Source organism: Balaenoptera ricei, chromosome 10 (assembly GCF_028023285.1).
Source record: "Balaenoptera ricei isolate mBalRic1 chromosome 10, mBalRic1.hap2, whole genome shotgun sequence".
In the NCBI taxonomy this organism is placed as follows: Eukaryota; Metazoa; Chordata; class Mammalia; order Artiodactyla; family Balaenopteridae; genus Balaenoptera; species Balaenoptera ricei.
In genome coordinates, this window is record NC_082648.1 from 22,561,195 (window position 1) to 22,586,559 (window position 25,365).

The following is a 25,365-nucleotide window of genomic DNA, read 5'->3' on the forward strand; positions in this document are numbered from 1 at the left end:
AAAAATATTCAGAGCGTTGTGCAAATATCACCATACACTAATTTTAGAACATTTCCATTACCTCAAAAAGAAATTTTGTACTCACAACCCACCCCCGCTATATCCTCTTCCTTCATCCCTAGGCATCACTAATCTAATTTGTGTCTCTGTATGTTTGTCTATTCTGGATATTTCATATAAATGTAATCATACAATATGGAGTCTCTTGTGACTGGCTTTTTTCACTTAGCATAATGGTTTCAAGGTTCATCCATGCTGTAGCATGTATTAGTACTTCATTACTTTGTATGGCTAAATAATGTTCCACTGTAGGGATATATCATGTTGTGTTTATCCATTCATCAGTTGATGGACATTGGGGATTTTTCCACTTTGGGCTATTATAATTATAATCCTGCTATGAACAACTGTATACAAGTTTTAGTGTGGACATATGTTTTCATCTCTTTTAAGTATATACCTAGTGAGGGATTTGCTGGGTCAAATAATAACTTTATCTTTTTGAGGAACTCCTGGATTGTTTTCCAAAATCACACATCATTTTACATTCCCACCAGCAGTGTATGAAGGTTCCAATATCTTCACCAACACTTGTTATTATCCATCTTTTTGAGCACAGCAATCCTAGCAAGTGTGAAGTGATATTCATTGTGGATTTTATTTGCATTTCCCTAATGACTACTGATATTTAGCATCTTTCCATGCTCTTAATTGACCGCTTTATATCTTCTTTTTTTTGAGAAATATCTATTCAGATCCTTTGCCCATTTTTCAATTAGGTCATTTGTCTTTTTATTATTTTTTTTAATACATTTATTTATTTATTTATTTATTTTGGCTGCGTTGGGTCTTCGTTGCTGCGTGTGGGCTTTCTCTAGTTGCAGCAAGCAGGGGCTACTCTTCACTGCAGTGCGCAGGGTTCTCGTTGCAGTGGCTTCTCTTTGTCGTGGAGCTCAGGCTATAGGCACGCGGGCTTCAGTAGTTGTGGCTCACGGGCTCTAGAGCACAGCTCAGTAGTTGTGGTGCACGGGCTTAGTTGCTCCACGGCACGTGGGATCTTCCCGGACCAGGGCTCGAACCCGAGTCCCCTGCAATGGCAGACAGACTCTTAAACACTGTGCCACCAGGGAAGTCCCTGTCTTTTTACTATTGAGTTGTAAGAGCTCTTTATATTCTAGATACAAGTCCTTTATCAGATATATGATTTGCAAATTTTTTTTCCCAGACCATGGGTTGTCTTTACACTTCCTTGAAGTTGTCCTTTGAAACACAAAAGTTTTTATCAATAATTTTGATTAAGTCCAGTCTATCCATTTTTTTCTTTTGTTACTTGCGCTTCTGGTGTCCTATCTAAGACATCATTACATAACACAAGATCACGAAGATATACTCCTATATTTGCCTCTAATAGTCTTACAGTTTTAACTCTTACATTTAAGTCTATAATCCTTTTTGAGTTAATTTTTGTGTGTGTTCTTTTCACTTTTAGAGTCCAAAGATTTCCTGCTACTATAAAAACAGGAAAGAAGATAAAAGTGAAGCACCAAAGGACAACTTATGCATTATAGCTAGAAAACTCAAACCACTAAAAACTTTAGCAAGTAGAATATGTGTGTGTAATATGTATTTTTAATTATTATTATTTTTCCTCCTATTATAGGCCTAGTTTTTAGCCCTTCCAGATGGCGAAGGGCAGGCAAAGCTGCAGATCAACCAGTATTTCTTTCTTCACTTTCCTCTTCTTGCTGCTACAAGCTTTCTTGTCCTTTCTTTGACACCGCTGAAGCAGCCAGGCCTCCTTCTGAGCCTGGAGTCTGTTAAAGATCTTCACACGGGGCAGTAAGTATTTCAGGACAAGTTAAAACGACTTCTTGAATTTGAGTCTTCCTTCGGATAAGGACAGTACTGGCTGCCAGTACTCCCCGCCTCTGCCTGGAATTCCCACCTGCCTCTGCCACCTCCAGACATTCAGGCCAGCTTCACACAGGCAGCCAAGAAATAAAGAAATCCTGAGCCTGAGACAGAAAACGACCTCAATATGAAACAACTCAGAAATTTTTTTCTAGTGGCTTTAAAAAAGTATGTGTTTATATGTCTGTGTATATAAAAAAAACCTTGGTTTTTCTTTCTGAATATAAAACTGATACATGATCACAGAAAAACAATTTGGAAAATCTAAAGAATACAAAGAAAAAATAAAGTCCCACCTCTTTTCATGCCCCAAAGTTAACTATGTTTATCATTTTGATGTATATCCTTAGAGAGAAAGGCAGACAGATACAGTTACCAAAATATATACTTATACATGCATATATATTTTAGATAACTGAAAATGTAGTATATGTACAGTTTCATGTAAAGCTCTTTTTCCACTTCACATTTTCTTTTTACAGTTTTATTGAGATACAACTGACATACAGCACTGTATAAGGTTAAGGTGTACGGCATAATGATGTGACTTACATACATCATGAAATGATGACCACCACAGGTTTAGTGAGCATCCATCATCTCATACAGATACAACTTTAAAGAACAGGAAAAAAACTATTTTTTTCCCTCCTGCTCAGAACTCTTAGGATTTACCCTCTTAACAGCTTTCATATATAACACACGCAGGGTTCATTATCTTTATCATGTTGTACTTTACATCCCTAGGGCTTACTTATCTTATAACTGGAAGTTTGTGCCTTTTGACTGCCTTCCTCCAATCTACCCTCTCTCCCCGCCTCCCCCGCACCTCTGAAACCACAAATCTGTTACCTTTTTCTATCAGTTGGTTTGTATGTTTGTTTTTGAAGTATAATTAACCTACAACACTATGTTAGTTCCTGTTATACAGCACAGTGACTTGATATTTCTATACATTTCATACAAAGATAATTACATCGTTATTGACTATATTCCCCACACTGGTACATTTCATACCCACGCCTCAATTATTTGGCAAATGGAAGTCTGTACTGCTTAATCTCCCTCCTCTTTTTCTTTCCTCCCCACACCCCTCCCTCTCTGACAACCACCTGTTTGTTCTCTGTATCTACGACTCAGTTTCTATTTTGTTATGTTTGTTCACTTGTTTTGTTTTTTAGATTCCACATATAAGTGAAATGGTACGGTATTTGTCTTTGTCTGACTTGTTTCACCTAGCAAAAGACTCTCTAGGTCCATCTCTGTTGTCATAAATGGCAAGATTTAATTTTTAATTATGGCTGAGTAATACCCCATTGTACATGTAAAACACTAATTTGTAAAGATAGATGCACCCCTCTGTTCATCGTAGCATTATTTACAACAGCCAAGATATGGAAGTAACCTAAGTGACCACCAACAGAATAAATTAACGGATAAAGAGATGTGGTATATGTACATATATATATATATATATATATATATATATATATACACATTTCATATTTTATAGTTATTAAACATTATTTGAAAACATTAAATTCCCACTTAGGACTCATCATGGTGTATACATCCTTTTCCTCCTTTTGTATATTTAAGTTTCCTTCGTCATGAAAAATACTATGATAAACACTGCATCTCAAACATTTCTCAAATTTTTATGCTGTTCTACAATCTTTATACTTAATTCAATCATTCACAAATAGTCATCAAAGGCCCATCCTGCTATAGGCACAATGCTATGGATACAAAGCTGAACTAGAAAAGCTCAAGGAAAGTAGCTATTTCTCCTGTCCCCTCATTTTGTCCTGCCTCCTTGGTATACCTGCTGGCTTCCTGACTTCTAATTACTTTTCCTGACCACAGTGCTCACCTATTCCCTGCCTGTTCACTGCTTTTAACACATGCCTTTTCCTATAGCTCAGTTAAGCTGATTCCTAACTCTTGCTACTTGACTGTTTCTCTAGTTAGCTGTTCTCAAATTTTTGGTCTCAAGACCTCGTTACACCCTTAAAAAATTATTGAGGACCCCTAAGAGATTTTCTTTTGTGGGCTGTTTCTGTGGATGTTTACTGTATAACAGATTAAAACTGAGAAATCTGCAACACCATAAAACATAAGCACACGTTTCATTAGCCAACAGAGAGATGACAGCATCACACTTCACAGAGCCTCTGGAAAACTCCACTGTACAATCAAGAAAGAATGAGAGTGGGAAAGGTAAATAACAAGTTACTGTCATTATGAAAATAATTTGATCTTGTAGACCCTCTCAAAAGGGTCTTGAAGACCCCCAAGCTAGAGAAGTACGTCTAGGTCTTCGTCCTACGACTAATTCACACTTTGCATTGACCATCTCTTATGGCCTATGACCACCATGGTGGGACTGTCTTCGGCTTGCTTGGTTGTTATATAACCATCCCAGTGTGGCTCACAGGGCACAAGTAATAAATGCTCCTGATTGCCTTGTTTCCTCTGCAAAAAAGTGATCAGTTTCCAAGTCCTAAAGGTTTTATTCAACTAAGTCAATGTTTCTAGGAGACTTATGTTCTAGGCTATTTAAGTGATGAAACCTTGAATTCCAGGCTGTTTAATAAATCTTATGTAGGAGGGCAAGGAAGGGACAGGCAGAGCATCCAAAGAAACCACTAGACCATGCTACCTATCTCTTGTGTTAGGTGAAAATAGGGAACTCGCTTGCGCTCCTGGCTCGTCTACATGGAAGCCAACTAGTGAAGGTACCTGCCTTTAGTTTTATTAACAATGCTGGCCAAATATATATTTTGAAAAAACAAGGGTGAGAAAGAAATAGGAATTAAAGAACTCTCACTGTTATTGCTTTAAGTCAAAATATCCGTTACACTCAATCAGTTGCTCTTTGCTTTGTTTGTACGTTTGTCCACTGAACAGCCACACTGTTTTTTTAACGTGACGCTTCCGGTACTGGACCTTTTTCTTTCGTATTGTAACGTTACAAAACCTAACTCCCAACCTAACCACATAATTAACTTTGTTTTAACTCCTTTCCTTGCAGTATTTATCCACATGGAGGTTTTAATTATGCAGATACAATCAGAATACAAGTTGCATAACTGTGAAGCTTTCTAGAACAATCATAGCTCGACTTGCGCTTCACGCAGTACATCTAAATGGAACCAGAAGGACAAATTCCGCAGCCCTATTTCTCAACAGAGCTGAAACTTCTGTGGTTTAGAAAGTGCTAGCTTAAAAAGCATTTTTAGGCTACCTATACCTATGATTCCAAGACAGGACACTCTCTAGATGCGCTTAGTATCTTCCGGTTCTTCATGGACCTGGAGAGCCTCTGGAAGTTTAATTTTTAACCGGCTCTAAGTTATCCAGAGGAAGATTCACACACACACACACACACACACACACACCACCACCACCACCACCAATCACAGTCATATAGCAAAACATTAGAGAAGTAGCAAGACTCCGTGAACTCCTGGGGACACATCACTTTCACTTTCAGGGCATAAATCTCTCTTTGCAGGGGTCCCCAGCTAACAAAGGACAATGAGGCTTCAGAAGAACAAGGTGAGAGGGTAGTGCATGACCAGCTGAGGGTGGATCTCTACTCGGAGGGCTGCTTTGTTCAGTTTTTACCTCTTGTTCTTCAGAAGGCCAAGTTTACAAACTACTTCCAAGCATTTGTAAGACAAACATTGCCACCCGCCAGCGCTTCCCTGTATTCTGAAATTGCTGTATTTACCTTGAAAACCACAAAATGTAAACAAGGGCACCTGATCAGAGAAGATCTTTAAACTGCTCATTCACTAAATCAACACCTGGGAAGAAAAGGCAGTTGACTTGGACTTGAACACACAATGTACAAATCAATCTTTTATCTTAGGGGTAGCTTGAATAAGTTAATGATTAGTAAGCTTTATGGAGATGCACGGAGACTTTCATAAACAAAACGTATTAATATATTTAATACTCAAAAGAGTAAAACAAGTAAGGCCCACCTACTGTAAGCTATAGAAGTATAATCTTAATTCACACATACTTTCACTTAAAATAACAAATATGTGTAAGACACTCTCCCTCCCACTGGAGATACTTTATGCTATACAGCATGTGAAAACTGGGGTGACTGACTTTTTAATATGTCTTTTTTAAAATATTTATTTATTTTTGGCTGTGCCAGGTCTTTGTTGCAACACATGGGATCTTCGCTGTGGCATGCAGGATCTTTAGTTGCAGCATGTGGACCCTTAGTTGCAGCATGCGGGATCTAGTTCCCCAACCAGGAATCGAACCCAGGCCCCCTGCATTGGGAGCATGGAGTCTTATCCACTGGACCACCAGGGAAGTCCCTTAATATGTCTTTTAATATGCCTAATACATGACAAAATACGAGAAGATAGGGAAATAGTTTATTTTAAAATAGCTACTATTTAGTGGGAAGCAGCCCCACAGCACAGGAAGATCAGCTCGGTGCTTTGTGTCCACCTAGAGGGGTGGGATAGGGAGGGTGGGAGGGAGACACAAGAGGGAGGAGATATGGGGATATATGTATACATATAGCTGATTCACTTTGTTATGCAGCAGAAACTAAACACACCATTGTAAAGCAATTATACTCCAATAAAGATGTTAAAAAAAAAAGAAAAAATAAAAATAGCTACTATATAATACATTGAAGAGTTTTTGAGTGAGCCATAGTTTTAGTTTTACAGACAGTCCGTGCTTCTTACCACAATGTGTTTCTGAAAACTATATTACAAAAGCAATGCATTTCTCATAGGAAATTCCACTGGAATAATATAACTGGGAATACTTTCCTAGGGAATACAAAGATAATAATGGATATAGCATAGGTAGAAATACTCTAACCCTCCATATATTTAGAAGAACGAACATCCTGTAAAAGTGATTAAAATGTGCTTAGTTGTACTTTCATAAGGATCATTCTTTTCCCCAAAATTACTACTGTATCATGTAAATATCTGAAGACCTCACCAAGGATCCTCCCAGTATGAGGGCCCAGAGAGGCAAAGAGTCCTGAATGGATAAAGTCTTTCTCCATCTTCCCACACAGCTAGACTTAGAAGTTAAAAAAAGTCACAGAAGTGTAGAGTGCGGAGACTTCATTATTTTTCAGTGAAGTCAAGAGATTATTTTTGGGTCAAGTGAACTTCTAACCACCTCAGGGCTATTTTTCCTCTCCGGACTATTCTACCTTGAGTTAGCTAAATTCACCCCTCCTGCCTCAGCCTTTTCCAGAATGCTATATAAATGGAGTCATACGTTGTGCAGCCCTTTGAGACTGGCTTCTTTCACCTAGTATCATGCTTTTGAGATTCATCGGTGTTGTTGGGTGTATCCATGGTTCATTCCTTTTTACTGCAGAGTGGTATTCCGCTGCATGTATCGTTTATCCATTCACCAATTGAAAGATATTTTTTAACTGTTTCCAGTTTTTGCTGTAAACATTGAGGAACAGATCTTTGTGTGAACTTAAGTTTTCATTGCTTTTGGTAAATATTTAAGAGTGAGATTTAGGGCTCATATGGTATGTGTATGTTTAACTTTATAAGAAACTGCCAAACTCTTTTCCAAAATGGCTGTAGCATTTGGTACACCACTGGCAATATATGAGAGTCCTAGTTGATCTGCATCCTTGTCAACGCTTGATATTGTCAGCATTTTTATTTCAGCCATTTTTGTAGAGGTACTTCATTGTGGCTCTTGATATTGTTGTTTTCAGGGAGGCACCTTAAATGTTGGTATTCCCAGGGATTCCATCTAGGGTACTTTTTTCTTCTCACTCTCACAGCTTTAAATTCTATCTACATGCTATTTAAAATTCAAATCTGTGTTTTCCATCTGGATTTCTCTCCTGAGCCTCCAGATTAACATATCCAGAAATCTCTTAGATCTTCTCCTCTGGCAGAAAGGATGCCAGAACCAAGTTCATTACTGTGGTAAACTGCAAACAGCCATAAATTCTTCTCATCCCTGTATGCAGGTCCCTTTGCAGGTGAATTTGCAGGTACTCCCATCAAAAGACAACGTCAGTTTCCCCACTTTTTGCCTCTGAACTTAGCCATATAACATTAGCAAATGTGACACAGAGGTTTGAATAGCACTTGAGCATTGGGGGGTTGCCCTTTCTTGCTGTTCTCACGCTCTCCCTAGGGAAGAATGTGAGCTAGCCTGCCAAATAGTGAGAGACACATGGCCCGGCCACCCCAATCAACAACCTATCCGCAGGCAGATACATGAATGAAGCCAACCCAGACCATCCAGCTGCCAACTGACCCCAGATACATGAGCAAGTTCATCAGAGATCAGCCAAGTCAGCTCAGAAGAAAAGAATCCACAAGCAAACCCACAGATCCATGAGTTAAGTAAATGAATGCTCAGAAAGCCACTCAGTTTGGGGGGTTTCGTTACATAATAATACAGAACTAATATAATTACCCTCCCCTATCAAGTAGTTTGTTTTATATTCCGTATCTCAATAAGTGCTACTAATACCTACCACGTTGCCCAAATCTGACACCTGGGGGAATTCTAGGATGCATCCTCTCCCTCACCCCTACTTTCCACCACACTCCCACATACAAGTAGTCATCAATTCCTAATATAGTTAAATATTCTAGCTACTTAGTCCCTTATCATATTCTGAACTTTTTTAACAGTCTCTTAGTTGACATCCCATCCTACATGTTCCATCTCTCCATATAAGAAAATAGTCTTTCAAAATTTCAATTCTGATCACGTCATAGCCCAGCTTAAAAGTCTTCAATTGTGTTCTACTATCTTTGACATAAAAATTAACTGCCTCAGCATACAAGACCATTGGGCATCTGGACTCTCCTCCAAGCTCATCTCTGCCACTCTTCCACATTCTCCTCAGCTTTTAACATTCCTAAAAGCCACAACCACAAATGGGTCATGCTACTCCACACCCCTGTGCCTATTTCTCCCCAACCCTCTCCTTTCCACCGGATTAATAACTGCCCATTCTTCCATAGCTCCAGCTCACCTCCATGCTTCCTCTAAATTCCCAAGGCAATTATAATCCTCTTCTCTTACTTCCACAGCCCTTTGGGACTTAAGACATTATAATTAGTGGTTAAGTGACTGGATTTCAATCAATCCTTTGCTTCTAACTAGTTATATGACCTTGGTCAAGACTTAACTTCATTGTACCTCAATTTCCTCAATAGAATGGGATGTGGCAGAGAATGTTACCCTTCCCTCCACCCTCCAGTATCCATTCTCTTCTTCCTTTAGGTGACAGAACTCCTGAATTCTAGGTAGGCACATGGCCAGCCCACCAACCATCACACTCCTCAGCCTCCTTGCAGCAGATGTAACTACGTGTATGAGTTTCCTGTGGCTGCCGTAACAAATCAGCAAACTTGGTGGCTTAAAACAACGGACATTTATTCTCCTGTAGTTCTCAAAGACCGAAGTCCAAAGTCAAGGTGTCGGCAGGGCCGTGTTCCCTCTGAAGGCTCTAGGAGAGAAACCTCTCTTGCCTCTTCCAGCTTCTGGTGGCTCCTGGTGTTCCTTGGTTTGTGGCCACATAACTCCATTCTCTGTCTCTGTCTTCACAAGGTCTCTCCTCTATGTGTGTGTCTCCCCCCTCTTTTGTCTCTCATAAAGTCATTTGTCATTGGATTTGGGGCCCACCTGGGTAATCAAGCGTGATCTCATTTCAAGATCCTTAACTTAACTTACATTTGCAAAGTCTCTTTTTCCTATGAAAGTAACATTCACAGTGTCTAGGTGTTAGGACATGGACTTATCTTTTGGCAGACATCCATTCAACCCAGTATACTACGTGACTATGACATACGAGTAGGAGTAATATATGCAATTCCAGAAGTCCTCCTTAAAGAAGAATCCACTTGCTCTGGATTCCTCTTGCTCCCTTTCTACTGACTGAGAAGTAGTAACTATTGAAGCAACTTTGGAAACCACATGTTGAAGAGAGTAGAGTGGCAAGACGGTTCTGGATTACTCATCTAGGAACTATTAAGTGAAAGAGAAATAAACTTCTATCTTATATAAGCCATTGGTTTTTGTTGTTGTTGTTTTATTTCTGTTACAGCACCTTATCTAGTACATGCAGCTAATAATAATATCTTAATAAAAATACATACCACTTAGGGTTGCATAAGGATTAAATGGATTAATAGAATGTAAAGCATTGCAGACATCACCTGACATATAGTAAGGACTAAATAAATGTCAGTGATTAGCCTCAGTGGTAGCGAGTAGCCCGGGTCACATTTAGTTATCATTGCTTTACTTGTCTATCTCCTGCAGAAGACCAAATTTATTGGGGTAATGGCTTGGCACTTTCATCTCAGTATTGTACTTGAAAAAATACCAAACATTCTGTTACTGTTTAAAAGGGAAATGCAATTTAACTCTGCGTACCAATCATTACCCTAGGAGCTACTTTCATGAAAAGGTGAATACTAGGCCGGAAAAGCCTAGATGTCCCTTCCCTGCAGGCACAAATCTTTCAAGTTACAGGTCAATTGCTATCTTAATTAAGAAGCTTTTCTCATCTCTCAAAACAGGAAATTAAAATCTCCATCCTCCCACCATACCTTTACCACAACTTTTTATTTAGCCCTTATCATTGTCTACCTTGGGTTGCAATTATTTATAAACATGTCTTATCTCCCTCAGTAGATTATAAATTCCTTGAGAGCAGCATTCGTTTCTGATTCATTTGAACCTTAGTAACTAGTTCACACACTGCACTGCGAGTGCAGTTATCACGGAGTTGATAATCAATAAATCTCTACTAAATTTATCAAGATCTTACAGTGTGAAAACACCAGCTTCAAATAAGCCTGCCTCACCACCTACCAGCTGTGTGACCTTGAGCATGTTACTTTACTTCTCTACAGTGTGGTTTCCAAATTTGTAAAATGGGGCTATTAAGAATTAAGTAAGGTAACATGGATAAAGGCCATCAAAAGCACTCAAAGTTAAGAATTCCAATATTTAGGACTTTCTATTCTTAGAAAGAGCCATCTTGGTTATTAAGTTAAAGTGTTCACAGACAAAAGGCATTTATTCAGTGCTTGCAAAAAATTTAGACACATATTTAACTTCATACACAATATTAGAAGGGAGATTTTTACACACAAGCCCCCAGCTCAGGAAAATCGGCCCATGGATACACGATCAGTAAGCAAGGGAGTTGTTCTAACACCACTAAACCACATACAACACAAGTGTTAATTTTCTGCCCATTACTTTTCACTCTTCAAGGAGAAAATTAAACTTCACAAGTCAAAGCCACAAATCAATCAAAGTTCATACAGCACATATATATTTTAGATACTCAATTAATTGTGTGAGGGCAGCCCTAAACAGCAGTTGATGAGATTTCCGAAGTAGTCTTATTTGACCATTCATAACCACAGCAACTCCCCTCCAATAGAGACTAAAGTATTTTAAAGTACGAGCCCTTTTACAATCCTGACTAGCTTCAACAGAAGAAGCAAAGAAGCAAAGCAATCAGTTTTCATTTCATCATTTGGGTCTTCTCTGAAACCTCACTGAAAAGAATAAACTTATTACCCAATTTCCACTGCCACTTAAGAGTTTAATAATAAGCTGTGGAAGGTTCTTAATATGATGACTTACCACAAATACACAGAATCAACACAGCAGTAACATTGAACTGGAGAATTTTAAAGACATTTGTTAATAAATTTTGTAATTTCTGGCTTGGAAATCCACTGCAATTTTCTAAACTTCTCTGAGTAGCAGCAAACCACAAAATGCTACAACCTAAAAGAACTTCACTTAACACATGTAGAAGTTTTCATCTTCTGCCATTCACACTATAGATTTATATGTTGGAATGCACATTTAACACCAATGAGCTGAAATTTAGAGGCCTAGAATATAAAATTGTAATACTATAACAGGTCTATACATTGCTTTCTCATAAATGAAGTAATCAGCTAACAACTATGTTACATGCTGGGTAGTATTAAGACCTCCAAAAAAAGCATGTGACAACAGAACTGAAATTATACTGCCTTTAAGAATTATAATTTTTTTCTAGAAAAACATTCATTTATTAATTCAACAAAAATTAAGTCAGCCCCAATGATACTGAAAACACTGTTCTTGATCTTGGTAATTCAACAGAACACAGTCTTGCCCTCAAACACTTGGCAGTCTAACTGCAGGTCTTTCAACTAAAGAAACGAGTGCAAATTCTGAGCACGCACAGTACTGGGACCGCGTCCTCAGGCCCAAGTTCACTGACACCACAGTGGATCCCAGCCTGTGGGCAGGTTCCAAGCTCAAGCTCCCACATCTCTCCTCTTGTCCTCACGAGGGCTTCCCTGACACTTGAAGAACTTGCTCAGCTGCAAGCAGGAGCAATCCAGATGTCTGTGTGGAAGGGGGTGACAACTCAACCCACAGAGGATGGAAGCTGGCCCCAGCCTTTCCGCCCTTGGGTAGGAGATTCTGAAGCACGTTCCTCCTGGTTTCTCAGAGCACCCTGCAGGACTGAGTTCCAGCTGCCACAGTGGCGGGCCTTATTCACACTTTACTGACTTTCATTCCATCAGGCTGACTCTCCTTCACTCCCTCACTCACGCTTCCCAGGACCACCTCCCAAACTAATTCCCTCCATCCGCATCTTCCTGGGTCAAATGTGTAGATGCTCCAACTAACACAGTCCTAATCTATTTCTCTTCAGATATATCCAATCACACTAGAATAACACATGAAAGGAGAGTGTCACATATATCCCTTTTATCCACTTAAATTTCAAGATGTCATGAGGCTGGGCATTTGAATAAATAACGTGAATGAGAGTTAAGATCGAAAAAGAGAGAGAGAAAGAGGAAGCTTGGCAGGCTAGAACAATGACCAATGCTAAAAAGATGAAAGTAGCCAATTCTCCGCTTGGTTCCAAAATACCAATTATGCAGCACATGAGGAGGGAAACAAGGGTCCAGAGATGCGAATGAAAAAGCCTCAGGAGTTTGGGTTGACTAACAGCTGCAGGTGAGTTAGGGAGTCCTACTCACGACTCTTGGGCTGCAAGTGTGGCATCCAAAAAAGAGGGAGAGTCTCATCAGACTGCACCCAAATGTACTATGTTCAGTTCTTTCTACACCGCTAAGAATTAATTTGACAAACAGGAACCTAACCAGAAACCAAACACAGCAGTGTGATGAAGACTAGAGAAATCACTGAAGAATCTGTAGCTGGCAACAGGTGAAAGAATTTTTTTTAATTAAGACCATAGAAGAAAAGATCTACAGGAATATAATCGTTCTAAATAAATACTTAAAGCTCCATTGTGTGGAAGAGGGATTAGATGGAATCTATGTGGCTTTACTGGACCAACCAGTAGAATTTACAGGAGGGCATTATTCAATAGACAGTATGGTATAGTGGTTAAAAACAAACAGCTCTGGAGTCAGACAAACTTGTTTTGACTCCCAACTCTACCACTAATAAGCTCAGCGACCTTAAAACGGTTGTATACTTTCTTTATACTGAACTGTCCAACTGCAAAATTGGGATAGCAACAATTTCTACTTTATAGGGTTATTGTGATGACTAAACATTAATGCACAGGAAGCCCTGAGCCCAGTGTAGCATGTATTAAATGCTCGATAAATGTCAGTAATTTCAAATCTGAAACAGTTTCAGTCTTCATCCCAAAAAATTTACACTATCATCAAATCTGAAGAAATACAATAAAGCAATTGTTAAGCTGGTAGAGGAAGTATTTATAATTGGCTCATACCGGAGAACTACTGTGCTAGACAAGACTGACATGTTCAACTACATAAAAAGTCGAAGCTACTACCTAGCTGGATGGCTTTTTCGCAGATGCTTTTAAGTGTATAACGTCCTTGAGTAGAGCCAAAAGGTGAGAGTGCCAGCCTTCAAGACGACTTCCTGGAATTATATGCAGAGAAGGAACTGAGTTAAAGAAATGGTCTTGTCAGTGTTCTCCCAAGTCCCTGATACTCACTACCTGCTTTCGTGTGGCACCGCACAGCAGAGAAAGTCTCTGTTTTAGCTCCTGAAGCATTCTAACTTATTGCTTCAGAATGACTTTTTGCTTTCCAGAAGCAGCCACTTGGTAGGGTTAGCAGATTAGGAAACAGTCACGTGTCAAATGACCATAGAGTCTCAGAGTTGGAAATTTCAAGACCAAATGGGCCAAGGCTGTGAACTATCTAATCAACCAAGAAAAGGAGCTGTCTCCGCTTCCCTCAGCCCTCCTGGGGAGTGGCCCCCTGGGTCCTGCGTTACTTCTGTGTTTTATCACCCTGATGGTAATAAAAGGAATACACACAAACCTCCCTTGTTTTGATTTAGATCAGTTTCTCCTCCTAATAGAAAATGCACACATATTAATACGCACAAACTTTTGGAAAAATCTACACCAGGGTTTTCTAGTGAACAGGGGGAGACGTACGTGCATAAAAGAACTAGTAGAAAAAAAAGAAAAATGAAAAGAATATAAAGTCAACAAAAACAACTGCTATAATTTAGTGTGCGGGAGGAGGGTTAAATTGCATATCAAAAAACAGGACCAGTGATAAATCGTGTTGATAATATGTGCCCCTGTACAAGGCAAGGAGAAGGGCAGTTAACCTCAGTGCTATTCCTTCTCAAAACCTAAGCCCCGCTCTAATCATAACAAAAACATCAGCCAGACCCAAACCAAGGGACATTCTACAAAATACCTGGCCAGTACCCTTAAAAGTATCAAGGTCATAAAAAAAACAAGGAAAGACTAAGAAAGTGTCACAGGCCAGAGGAGACTAAGGAGCCATGATGACTAACGGCACGTGGGATCCTGGATGGGATGAGGATGGGGAAAGGACAATGGAAAACTGGTGACATGCGAAGGAAGCCTGGAAATAAGTCAGTAGTAATGTACAAATGGTAATTTCTTGGTATTGACAAATGTACCATGATTATGTAAGACGCTAACATAGGGGAAACTGGATGGAAGGGAAGTCTCTATACTACCTTTACGACTCGTCTTACATCTAACTGTATTCCAGGGACTTCCCTGGTGGTCTAGTGGGTAAGACTGCACACTCCCAATGCAGGGGGCCTAGGTTCGATCCCTGGTCGGGAAACTAGATCCCACATGCATGCCACAACTAAGAAGCCCGCCTGCCGCAACTAAGACCCAGCACAGCCACAATAAATAAATTAAATAAATAAATATTTATAAGTAAATAAATAAAAATGTATTCCAAAGTTTAAAGTTCATCTTTAAAAATGAGAGAATATTTGATCATGAAAAGAATTTTGCACTCACTTAAGAGAAAGCCAATGTGCTTCGGTTAATACTATTCCGATTGTGTGGTTTCTACTGAAAATAGCTGTCCATCTGCCAGGTTTTAAATAACCCTTGGGAAGTTGTTTATTTGTTAAAACTTCATTTCCTCTGTTCATATGAGAGGCAGTGTGACACAGGACACAGTCAAAGGAGCACTTCTCGTACAATTTTGTGTATTGAGGATACATGTTAACCTCTTTCGAACTTTGGCTCTTTATTCAAAAAAGTGGGGAACTGTACTAGATTTACTTTTAATTGCCTAGAAGCTCTAAAATTTTATGATTCACTTGAACAAATCATAAAGTGAGTATGAAAGATAAAAATCTTTTCAAATTAATTTCAGAACATCGTTTGGCTGAGGCAAGAGGAACTGAGGTACAGCTGAACTATAGTTTCTGATACACTATAGTTTCTTCACATTATCTGAAAAGTAACAAGAAAAGAGGGTGCTCTGGAAATTTATAAATATAATAATAATATTTATAAATATAATTTATAAATATTTATTTGTTTTATTTATTTACTGTGGCTGTGCTGGGTCTTAGTTGCGGCATGCGGGCTTCTTAGTTGTGGCATGCATGTGGGATCTAGTTTCTGGACTCCAGAGGAGTCTGGAAATGCAGGAGTGGTGATCTTGGAAGGCAAATCTATGAAAAAGTGATGGCTTTTACAGCCAAAGGGAACAGGAGAAATACACTCAGGAAGAGAAGAGTGAAGCTGCAAAAACACAAGGGATGAGAAAGGATACAGCATTTGGGAAAACAAGGTTTGCTTATGGCTGCCGAGCAGTGTGAAGGTCAGGGCAGAGACAAGCCCATCTCAGGGAATCCTCCTCCGGGGCTCCGTCAGGGTGGGCTTCCAAGAATCAGAGAAGAGTCGGAGCTTTAAGATAAAAGGGAACCTTGAATCTCCAACAAGAAAATACCCTCCTTCTCCAATGATGAGTGGAGTGAGACAAATGGCTTAAACTAGAGGTAGAAAATGAGAGCAAACTAGCAAGGACAATGACCTAAAGTATTAGATTACAGGAAAAGCCAGCCTTCCAGGGGCGGACGGAGCACCTGAGTGATTCATACTTTGAACCAGTGCCCGCTGAATCATATGACACCAAGTATCTGTGTATAATTACCTACTGGGTACAGAGCTGTTACCGCAGAGTTCCCTCAGATACAGTAAAATATCTAAAAGAAAAAAGGCAGCCACAAAACCTGAAGGTTTATCTTTGACAGATTAACCTCCCCTGACTGACAGAGGAATAAGGTTACCCAAGCTCGTGGCTGTGAAGCGTGAAGCACCCCTGGGAACCAAGTTGTTTCACATGATCCCAGGGAAAGTTTGGGTCTCCCACCCACAAGCATCTAATGGCTATTTTTTTTTTTTTTTTTTTTTGGATGTCTACTATGGGCAAACCTCTGTGCCTGGGAAACACACAAAAAAATAAATAAATAAAATCCTGCCCTTGAAGAGGTTATAATGCAAGAACAGAGTCAACTATGTTTAAAGGAAATATATTATGCCTTTCTATTATAAGTTAGCTACCATTTGTGTAATGACTTAAAACACTTTTACATTTATTCTCTGGAAAGATTCCAAGCCTCACAAAGCCTTGTGTGGTAAGATTATTCTTGTTTTTATCCAGCCCTGGTCTCACCAGCCAATGACAGATGTCCTCTGAAACGCTAAGTGGTTGGGTGACCTACTTAAGCTGACACAGCCAGAGAAAAGCGCAGTTAAAACCCGAACCCCAAGCTTTTTTCTGTTACAAATGCTGATCTGTTGTCCCAGTTCGCTTTTAAAACTTTGTATCTTTATCATCCTACAGTTCACAAAGGAGTGTCTGTGGATCTGGATTTGTTTATCACCCTTACTCTGAACTCAATGTGTCTCTTCCACCTGAGGAACAGTGGTTTTCTACAATTTAGGAAGGTTCTCGCCCGTATCTCTTTACATGTTGCCTCATTCTCATGCGCTCCAGCCTCTCCTTCTAGAATTCGATTAGAGGCTGCTGGATCTTCTCAGTCCCTCCTCCACGCTTTTCATGACTTGTTCAGATTTTCCTCTGCACTGCATTCTGGGTAATTTCCTCAGCTCTCTTTTCCATAACACTGTCTCCTCGTCTTTATATAATAGCTAGTTCATGCTGTTTAGAACCTATATGTTCCTTTTCATATTGTCCATTCTTCCATTAGGCTTCTGTAGCCTCTTCTGTCTCTGAAATCATTTCCACACACTTACTGCACAGTGTCTGGCAAGATGTCCCGGAGCACTTCGCGTGTTGTTTGTCACAACTGCTGACCCTCCTTCATGTAGTTCTATTGGGAGTCCATCCTCGGCGGGGACTGTGTATGGTTGAGAACACCTCACGTGCCCAGAACTGGGGGAGTGTCCCCACTGAGCACTCTTACGGGTGCTTCTAATGGGTGGTGTATCTCCCACAGCCTTCTTTCTGCTAATCTCTCCACCTGGGGAGACATCTGGATCACTTATTCAAAGTGACCAATTTCGGGACTTCCCTGGTGGTGCAGTGGTTAAGAATCCACCTGCCAATGCAGGGGACACGGGTTTGAGCCCTGGTCCGGGAAGATCCCACATGCCACGGAGCAACTAAGCCCATGCGCCATAACTACTGAGCCTGCGCTCTAGAGCCCATGAGCCACAACTACTGAGCCCTCACACCACAACTATTGAGCCCGCATGCCACAACTACTGAAGCCCGTGCACCTAGAGCCCGTGCTCTGCAACAAGAGAAGCCACCACAATGAAAAGCCCGCTCACCGCAACGAAGAGTAGCCCCCACTCGCCGCAACTAGAGAAAGCCCACGTGCGGCAACAAAGACCCAACACAGCCAAAAATAAGTAAATTAATTAATTTTTTTTTAAAAAGTGACCAATTTCACTCAAAGGACATTTACTGTCCTCGTCACTCTCTCTACAAGATGAAAATGCAATATTCTTGCATATTCTTATAATAAGAACTGTGTAGAAAGTGCCTATCACAGAAAGTGAAACATGGGAAACATGTACCAAACGTCAGGCATCTCCCTTCCCCAGTGCAGGGAGAGCACATCCTGAGTTGGGTCTGGGGCTCTAGCAAAACCCTTTGACTCTCTCTCCAGATCTGTATCCCTTATTAAACCTGCTTTTCATCATCGTGAGGAGGAATGCTTACACTGTATGTTCAAAATGAATGCTGTTTTTAAATTATTATTATTATAAGTATACATAAACTATGAAATTGATTTGCACAAGCTCTTAATTACTGGTTTTAGTTGTCTATGATTCTCTGCAAGTTCCATTAATCCTTCTCTTGTAACAGTCATAATCAGTCTCCTACTATGAACAATTTCTCAGTTGACAGTATGATGCTGTCTCTAAAATTATACCGACAAGGGAGTTCTAAGACAATTGTTAGTTATTATATACCAGCCAAAGTGACATTTTAAAAGCTAAGCTAACACATCAGCGTCACCATCCTGGAGATTTTACAAAGATAAATTAAAGAGCTGATAATGAAACACTAACATTTATAGTACAACTGTCACGGAAATATATAAATACATATCATTCGGCTGTATTTACTGGTTTGAAAAGTGGCCTCTCACAGTTAATTACCAAGATTTCCTTTCAACACACAGACTATTGTCCAGCAAAACAAAACTTGAAACTATTCTCTCAGTATCAACCCTTCAACGTATAAAAGAAGAAAAATGATGGGGATATTTTTGAAAGAATTTTCAGTGGACATATTTCTATTTGAAAGTTTCACGCTGAATAAAGTGCTAACATTCCTTATTTTAAGACACAAAAGTACCCCCAGTTAGATCACATAATATAAAGTAAGCATCTCTTTCTTACCTCGGAACTTCTTGGGAGGGTTGGCGAGGTCCCCCGCCTCTGGGTGCACCACACATCTGTCATCCACTAGCCTGGAAGGAAAAGCATGTTCACATGTTGACATCGTCATATTCACAAAGCGCTGACTGCACGTGGATACCGCATAAATATTTACAGAGTGTTAATACCATTCTTCACTCAGAAATGTTTGAAGAGTCATGGATTTGTAAAAAGATTTGGTTACAAGGACATGAATTAAAGCAGGGTTTATGAAATACAAAATTAAGAAGCATTGTTAAGTGGTAGGAAACTGGTTAGAGAAATCATGATATAGACAAACACCATAGAGCTAGTTACCATTCTATTTTTTAAATGCACTGGCCTACAAAACATGTATAATATATTGTGAAAATAAGTGGGAACCAATCAGTAAGATATTGTATACATTTAAACACACACACACACACACACACACACACCCCTCTACACAGACACACATGATGAGGACTGGAACAGAGACACCAAAACATTAACAGTGGTCAGACTGCCCGTAGTTTTTATGTTCTTGTGTGTGTGCGTGTGTGTTTTGTTTTGTTTTGTTTTGTTTTTATAAGGAATGTGTAAGCTAATGAGATCAGGCTTACAGAATGACCACACAGTGGGGGTAAAAGGCACTCATCCTGTGTTCAACTCTGGCTCGGTCACTTCCCAGCCAGGTGACTTGGGGCCTCCTTCTTTAGAGCTGCCAAACAAGGATAAGAGTACCCACCCCACAGCATTGTTAGGAGGATTAAGTGATTTAATATCTGTAAAGTACCTAGTACAGTTTCTGGCATAGAGTAAGCCCTTATACAAGTGCTTAATAGATAAATAAAATCAGGGACCTTCCCTGCCTTATTCCTCACCATACTGTCTGCCTCTAGAAAGGTGCCTACCACATAGTGAGTACTCAGCAAACATTACTCAAATGAATAAAGTACCCTTCTAGTTACAAAAACATGCCCCTATTAAAATATTCATGAGAAGCCAATTTCTAGGACAATTCCGAGGGAAGCTCAATCTCTGACCTGAGAGCCAGGAGGCGTGAATCTCCTGCTCAGAGTAATATCTAACTAGCAAAAGACTCGCTAATGTTCATTTTTTCCATTGACTAAGTGATGGAAGTAACTGGGGTTTTCTCCAGAATATTGTGACAATGCATGTGAATTAGTTCCAAATTTGTGAGCTCATCTGAAGAGAGATGGCCCAGTTGTGACTTTGTTTTTTTTAAAAAAACATATTAATCAGACTCACTAGTATGCATTAACTCCAGCACAAAGTAAACCCCGATTCGTGACCAACTGTCCCCTTGAACTAGGATGATTAAACAAATCAGGGTGAAACTTTTGGTTCTTGGTTTATCTGGTTACAAAAGCAGACACTTCCTAAATCACTGGATTTTTCTGAGATTCAATTTCCACAAAACAAAAATGCTAATTTGATCAAGCAATATGGTTCTTTCTTTGATTTTTTTAATATACTTCATTCACACTGGTTTACTAAAATGTGGTTTTACAAGAGCTGCCAAGCATGCAAGAAATTCCTTTTAAGAGTCTCTAAAATTGTTTTCTTAGAAACAGGAAGTCACATTGGGTCAAGAGAAAGCAAACCCAAACCTCTACAATATCTGACTTCAGGCTGTAACACTGAAGGTGAAAGGCTCAGAGTCTTGAGAATGTCACAACGTAATATTTAAATTTTTAAAAATGCTGTGAGGGAAAGGTCAGCTTTTCTAATTAGGACAAGTTAAGAATTCAAAACATAATAATCAAAAAAAAAACACATAGTCTCATTTAGAGCACATAAAAATTATATCAAAAGCAGCATGGGTATTTTACTTATTCTTAGTGCCTGCCAATCCCACAGAAATGCAGGCTCCCCTAGAATGCCCCGAAGAGTCCTCACCTGCATCGGCTAGCCACCAAGAGGAATGGGAAAAACTAAAGCCATCAATCAGGTCACACTGCATTTATGTAAACATTTATGCCTATCCTCAGATATCTGATAGCCCAGATAAAAACACAGTCATTAAGAGTGACTTCAGTTCTAAGAATTTGTCCTATCCCTTATAAACAAAGGTCTGCGAAAATTACAAAGAAAGTCGTCTCATCATGCAGACTTAAAGAACTGGAGCTGAGTTTAGAGAGAATGGAAGAAAGGGAAGGTTAGGATTAAATGGGTGAGAAAAGAAATAAGGAGTGTGAATCTGTTATAAAGACATACATGATCACTGATGCTAAATGTTAAACAGGATTTTACTGCACAACTTCTACAATATCTACAAGAGCATCTTCTTGAATACCTCCAGGGCCAGAGTATTCACCACTTACCCTCTTTCTGCCAGTACTAATATTAGAAATCTGTTGTATAGGTCTTTATCCCATCCCAGTACTTACATTTTCTTATGACTGCTTGCTTAATTGCCTGATTTTCCAATAAATTGCAACTCCATGAAGTCAGAAACTAAATCCAACTTGTTTACCATTATATCCTTGGCATCTACTAGAATGAGTTATAGTAGCCACGTAATAAACATTTGTTAAATAAATCAATGAAAAAATGAGACTTGCTTTCCCAAATATCTTTCCCTTTTTGATCTCAGTTCTTTCTTCTGGAACTACATAGACTAAGTTTTCTTTTTCTGGAATGAACAAGACTATTTCTCTCCAGTTCTTCCTCATATGGATATTTACCAAGGAGCTCAACATCCTTTCATACACCCAAGTGTCAACATCCCCCTTAAATGTGATCCTGGAAGCTATTCACATGAGTTCAGATGTGCCCCCAACAAGTGCAGGGTTCAGGGGACCGTTACCTCCTTCTTTCTGACACTAAGCTTACAGTTATGCAACCTAAGATTGCAGTAGCTTCTGTGGAAGTCAAGCCCACCTCTGACATTCATTGGGCTTATAGCTAAACAATTCCAGGGTTTTTTCGTGTGTACTGCTGATAAGCCAGGCTTTCCCATCCACCACTGGGGCAGTTAACTTTTACAACTTAGGAATAAGAATTTACGATTGAATAGGGACAAATATAAAGATCAACCTTTGGCCTAAGAACAGAAATCCTCTGAAAACCACCTATTCCATCCCTAAGTCATTTAAATACCCTCTCATGATTACTGCCCATTTTTCTCACTGATGAACAGTGTTTCCCAAATTAAGCTCATTGGCTGAATCATATATATATAGGAGGTAATAATAATAAGTTTCTTTGGTCCAGATCTAACAAACCAAAATTTCTGGAGATAAGGTCTAAGAATCTGTATTTTTTAAAGGCTCTCCAAACTTTCTTGAATGGATTAGGAGTACCTGCTCTCCCAGAGCACCCGAGGCTCTCCTCTATAAGACAACTTATCACACTCCGTCAAGATTTCTTATATAAGCATATTTCACTAGCACCAAAAATTATAAGTTCCAAGAGAGTCAGTGCATTTCTGTTCTGCTCACCATAATATGCCCAAATCTAAGTATTAGGCCTCAAACATGGAAGACACTAAATAATTATTAATTGAGTGAATGACTGAGTCACTTTTTGAATAAGTGAGTAAATCAATCATGTTATTTTTGGTAGATCACAAAAACATTAAAAAAAAACTGGAACTAACAAATGGTTACCTAATAGTAGATGGAAGAAAGGGTAGGAAATATTCCCCATCCAGACGTGTCTCAGAAAGTTATCAAAAATGTCAAATCCTGAGAAGGGCCAAGATAGCCTGCCTAAATAATAATATCTTATATAGCACCTTTCAACCCGATCTATCAGTGCACTTTAATGGGCTAAATTAAATGCAGCTAATGGGCTGCATTTATTTTCCCCTGTCTGAATCAGCAACTAAGCCAAACAGGCAATTCTAGCGATAGCTTAAAATTCTCAATCTGTCACTGAAACTCAACTAACATAAAATCTGTTTTCCTTCATATCTATCTTTTCTTCATAAGGTCATAGCTGTAAATTATTTGGTCACTGCAACTGACAAGAAAAAAATCATTCAACAATTAGACCTTCCAAGGTATCTATAAGGAGATTTCATTAGCTTCTTTGAAGATTTCATACATAAATATAAATCAAAAATATATGTGAATCAAATTTTAACTGGACAGATATGCCCCCTAGAGAAATCTTGCAAATGTGCATATGGAGACATGTACAAGAGTGATACCAAACACTGGAAAAACCCAAATGTCCATCAGTAATAGTAGCATGGATAAATAAATTATGACAAATGAATAATTTCATACAAAAGATAACTATTTTTTAATAGATAGCTAGTGGGAAGTAGCCGCAGAGCACAGGGAGATCAGCTCAGTGCTTTGTGTCCCCCTAGAAGGGTGGGAGGGAGACGCAAGAGGGTGGGGATATGGGGATATATGTATAGGTATAGCTGATTCACTTTGCTGTACAGCAGAAACTAACACAACATTGTAAAGCAATTATACTCCAATTATACTCCAATTTTTTTTTTAATTTTAAAAATTTACTTCTCTAAAAATATGGTTATCATGCTTTGTACACAACAGCACATTTACTAGATAATACTCATTCCAGAATCACTGTTCAAACCAAACAAATAAATGGGGGTATATGGGCACATAAGGCAGATGACACACAGTTTTAAAATAATTTTCAGAGCTAGAAATGGTAAGTTGGGCAGAAAAGCAGTAAATCAATCCTTATATGGATACATGAAAATTATATGCAAACTAGAAAACGAGCATGTGTTTTAAATAAATCAGATTAGATTTAATCAGGCACTACAATGAATGGAAATTGATTATATTCCTTTTGATTCCAAATTTCCACTTATTGGAAAATCTAGTAACCTTTACAGCTTCTAGCTGAGGGACAAGAGGACAGACAATCCTTTAACATCCAATAAAGATGTTAAAAAGAAAGATAACTATTTTTTAAAGTGAATAAATTGCAGCTGCATGCAACAGCACTGAAAATCTCACAGACATAAAGTTGAGCTAAAAAAAAAGGAAGTCCCAAATGTTATATAATTCCATTTATATAGACAGCATAAGTAGGCAAAACTAAACAGCATATATTTTAGGAACACACATGGAGTGTAAATAAATTATTGTATAAAAATGCATGGCTTTCAGATTTTTTACGTAGATTTCCAAAAGAAAGCAAATTATTCTTTGGTCTCCAGTCTCGCGTTATTCCACCAACTGCAAAGAAAATGTCACGAAATAGGTAAAATATGTTAGTCATATATTTTTCCTCATGAAGCCATAAATGGTATTTCTACCTTGAATACTTTTTAAAATAAGTGTGTTATCTTCCTGATATATGCCTACCACATATATCTGATACTTGTACAATTAAGTGATATAATTCATTTCTAATATTGATACAATGACACTGAAGCATATTTAAATAAAACGAATTTGAGGGGAGAGAGAAGGTGGGGAATCCACAGTGGGTATTATTAAACACTACTGGTAAGAAAAGGGGCTAATATTGTGGCTAGGTTCATAAGTAGGGTGGAATTGCCTTTACAGCACTTTCACAACTCTGTCACAAATCACTTTATCCCTAACTCTGGGATTTTTACCCTGCTGGCCATATGAATTTCTCCCTTAGCTGCAATCTTCTGACTTCTTAGCAAAACTGTCCCTCCACCGTACACAACCCTACCACCCACCATCACCACTACCCTGGCACATCAGTCAAGCCTCTCCTTCACCTTCATCTAGAAGTAGTACTAGAGTAGAAGAAAACAAACAAACAAACAAAAAAATTGAGCTCTCTCATCCTTGGTTCGCCACTCCATAACCAGCTGTGTTTATGTTAGCCACTTAACCTCTCTGGGCCTCATTTTCTAAATGGGGCAGCTGTGATCTCACAAATTCCTTCTATTTCTGTGCTTTTTCATTTCTCTGATCCTGTATTATAATCAAGTTTGGCTTGGGTATCATCTTCCGACAGCAAATTCTGACTTTATAATATTTTATACATTGTAGTTTGAAAGTTTAACTGTTTAGAATCAATTTTTTTAAGTTTATTCCTTATTTTATCATGCCAAGCAAAGTGCTGGTATGTGCTTTTTGTTCCATTCATCCACCATAGTGACCATAGTCTTAGAACACAGTATTTTAGCATCTTAAGGTCTTGCCATTTAGTAATAGGGACCTTGTTTTTACTGACCAATACTCAAGCTGCCTAAGTAAGGAGCCAACCTCCAGGCCTGTAGATTCTTGCTTGTAAGCCAATTAATCTGT

General features: G+C 38.9%; 1 protein-coding gene across 3 annotated transcripts in view; it reads right to left on the reverse strand.

Annotated features, from left to right (window-relative positions):
- Positions 1-25,365, reverse strand: part of ITPR2 (inositol 1,4,5-trisphosphate receptor type 2) — a 524,073-nt gene that overhangs the window by 464,818 nt on the left and 33,890 nt on the right. For all 3 annotated transcript variants that reach the window (XR_009505331.1, XM_059935504.1, XM_059935505.1), the window contains exon 2: positions 19,118-19,188. Coding sequence is in view for 2 of the 3 variants with exons in the window: in XM_059935504.1 (XP_059791487.1) it covers positions 19,118-19,188 (71 nt within the window). In the remaining variant the exon portion in view is untranslated. The remainder of the gene's footprint in view (positions 1-19,117; positions 19,189-25,365) is intronic.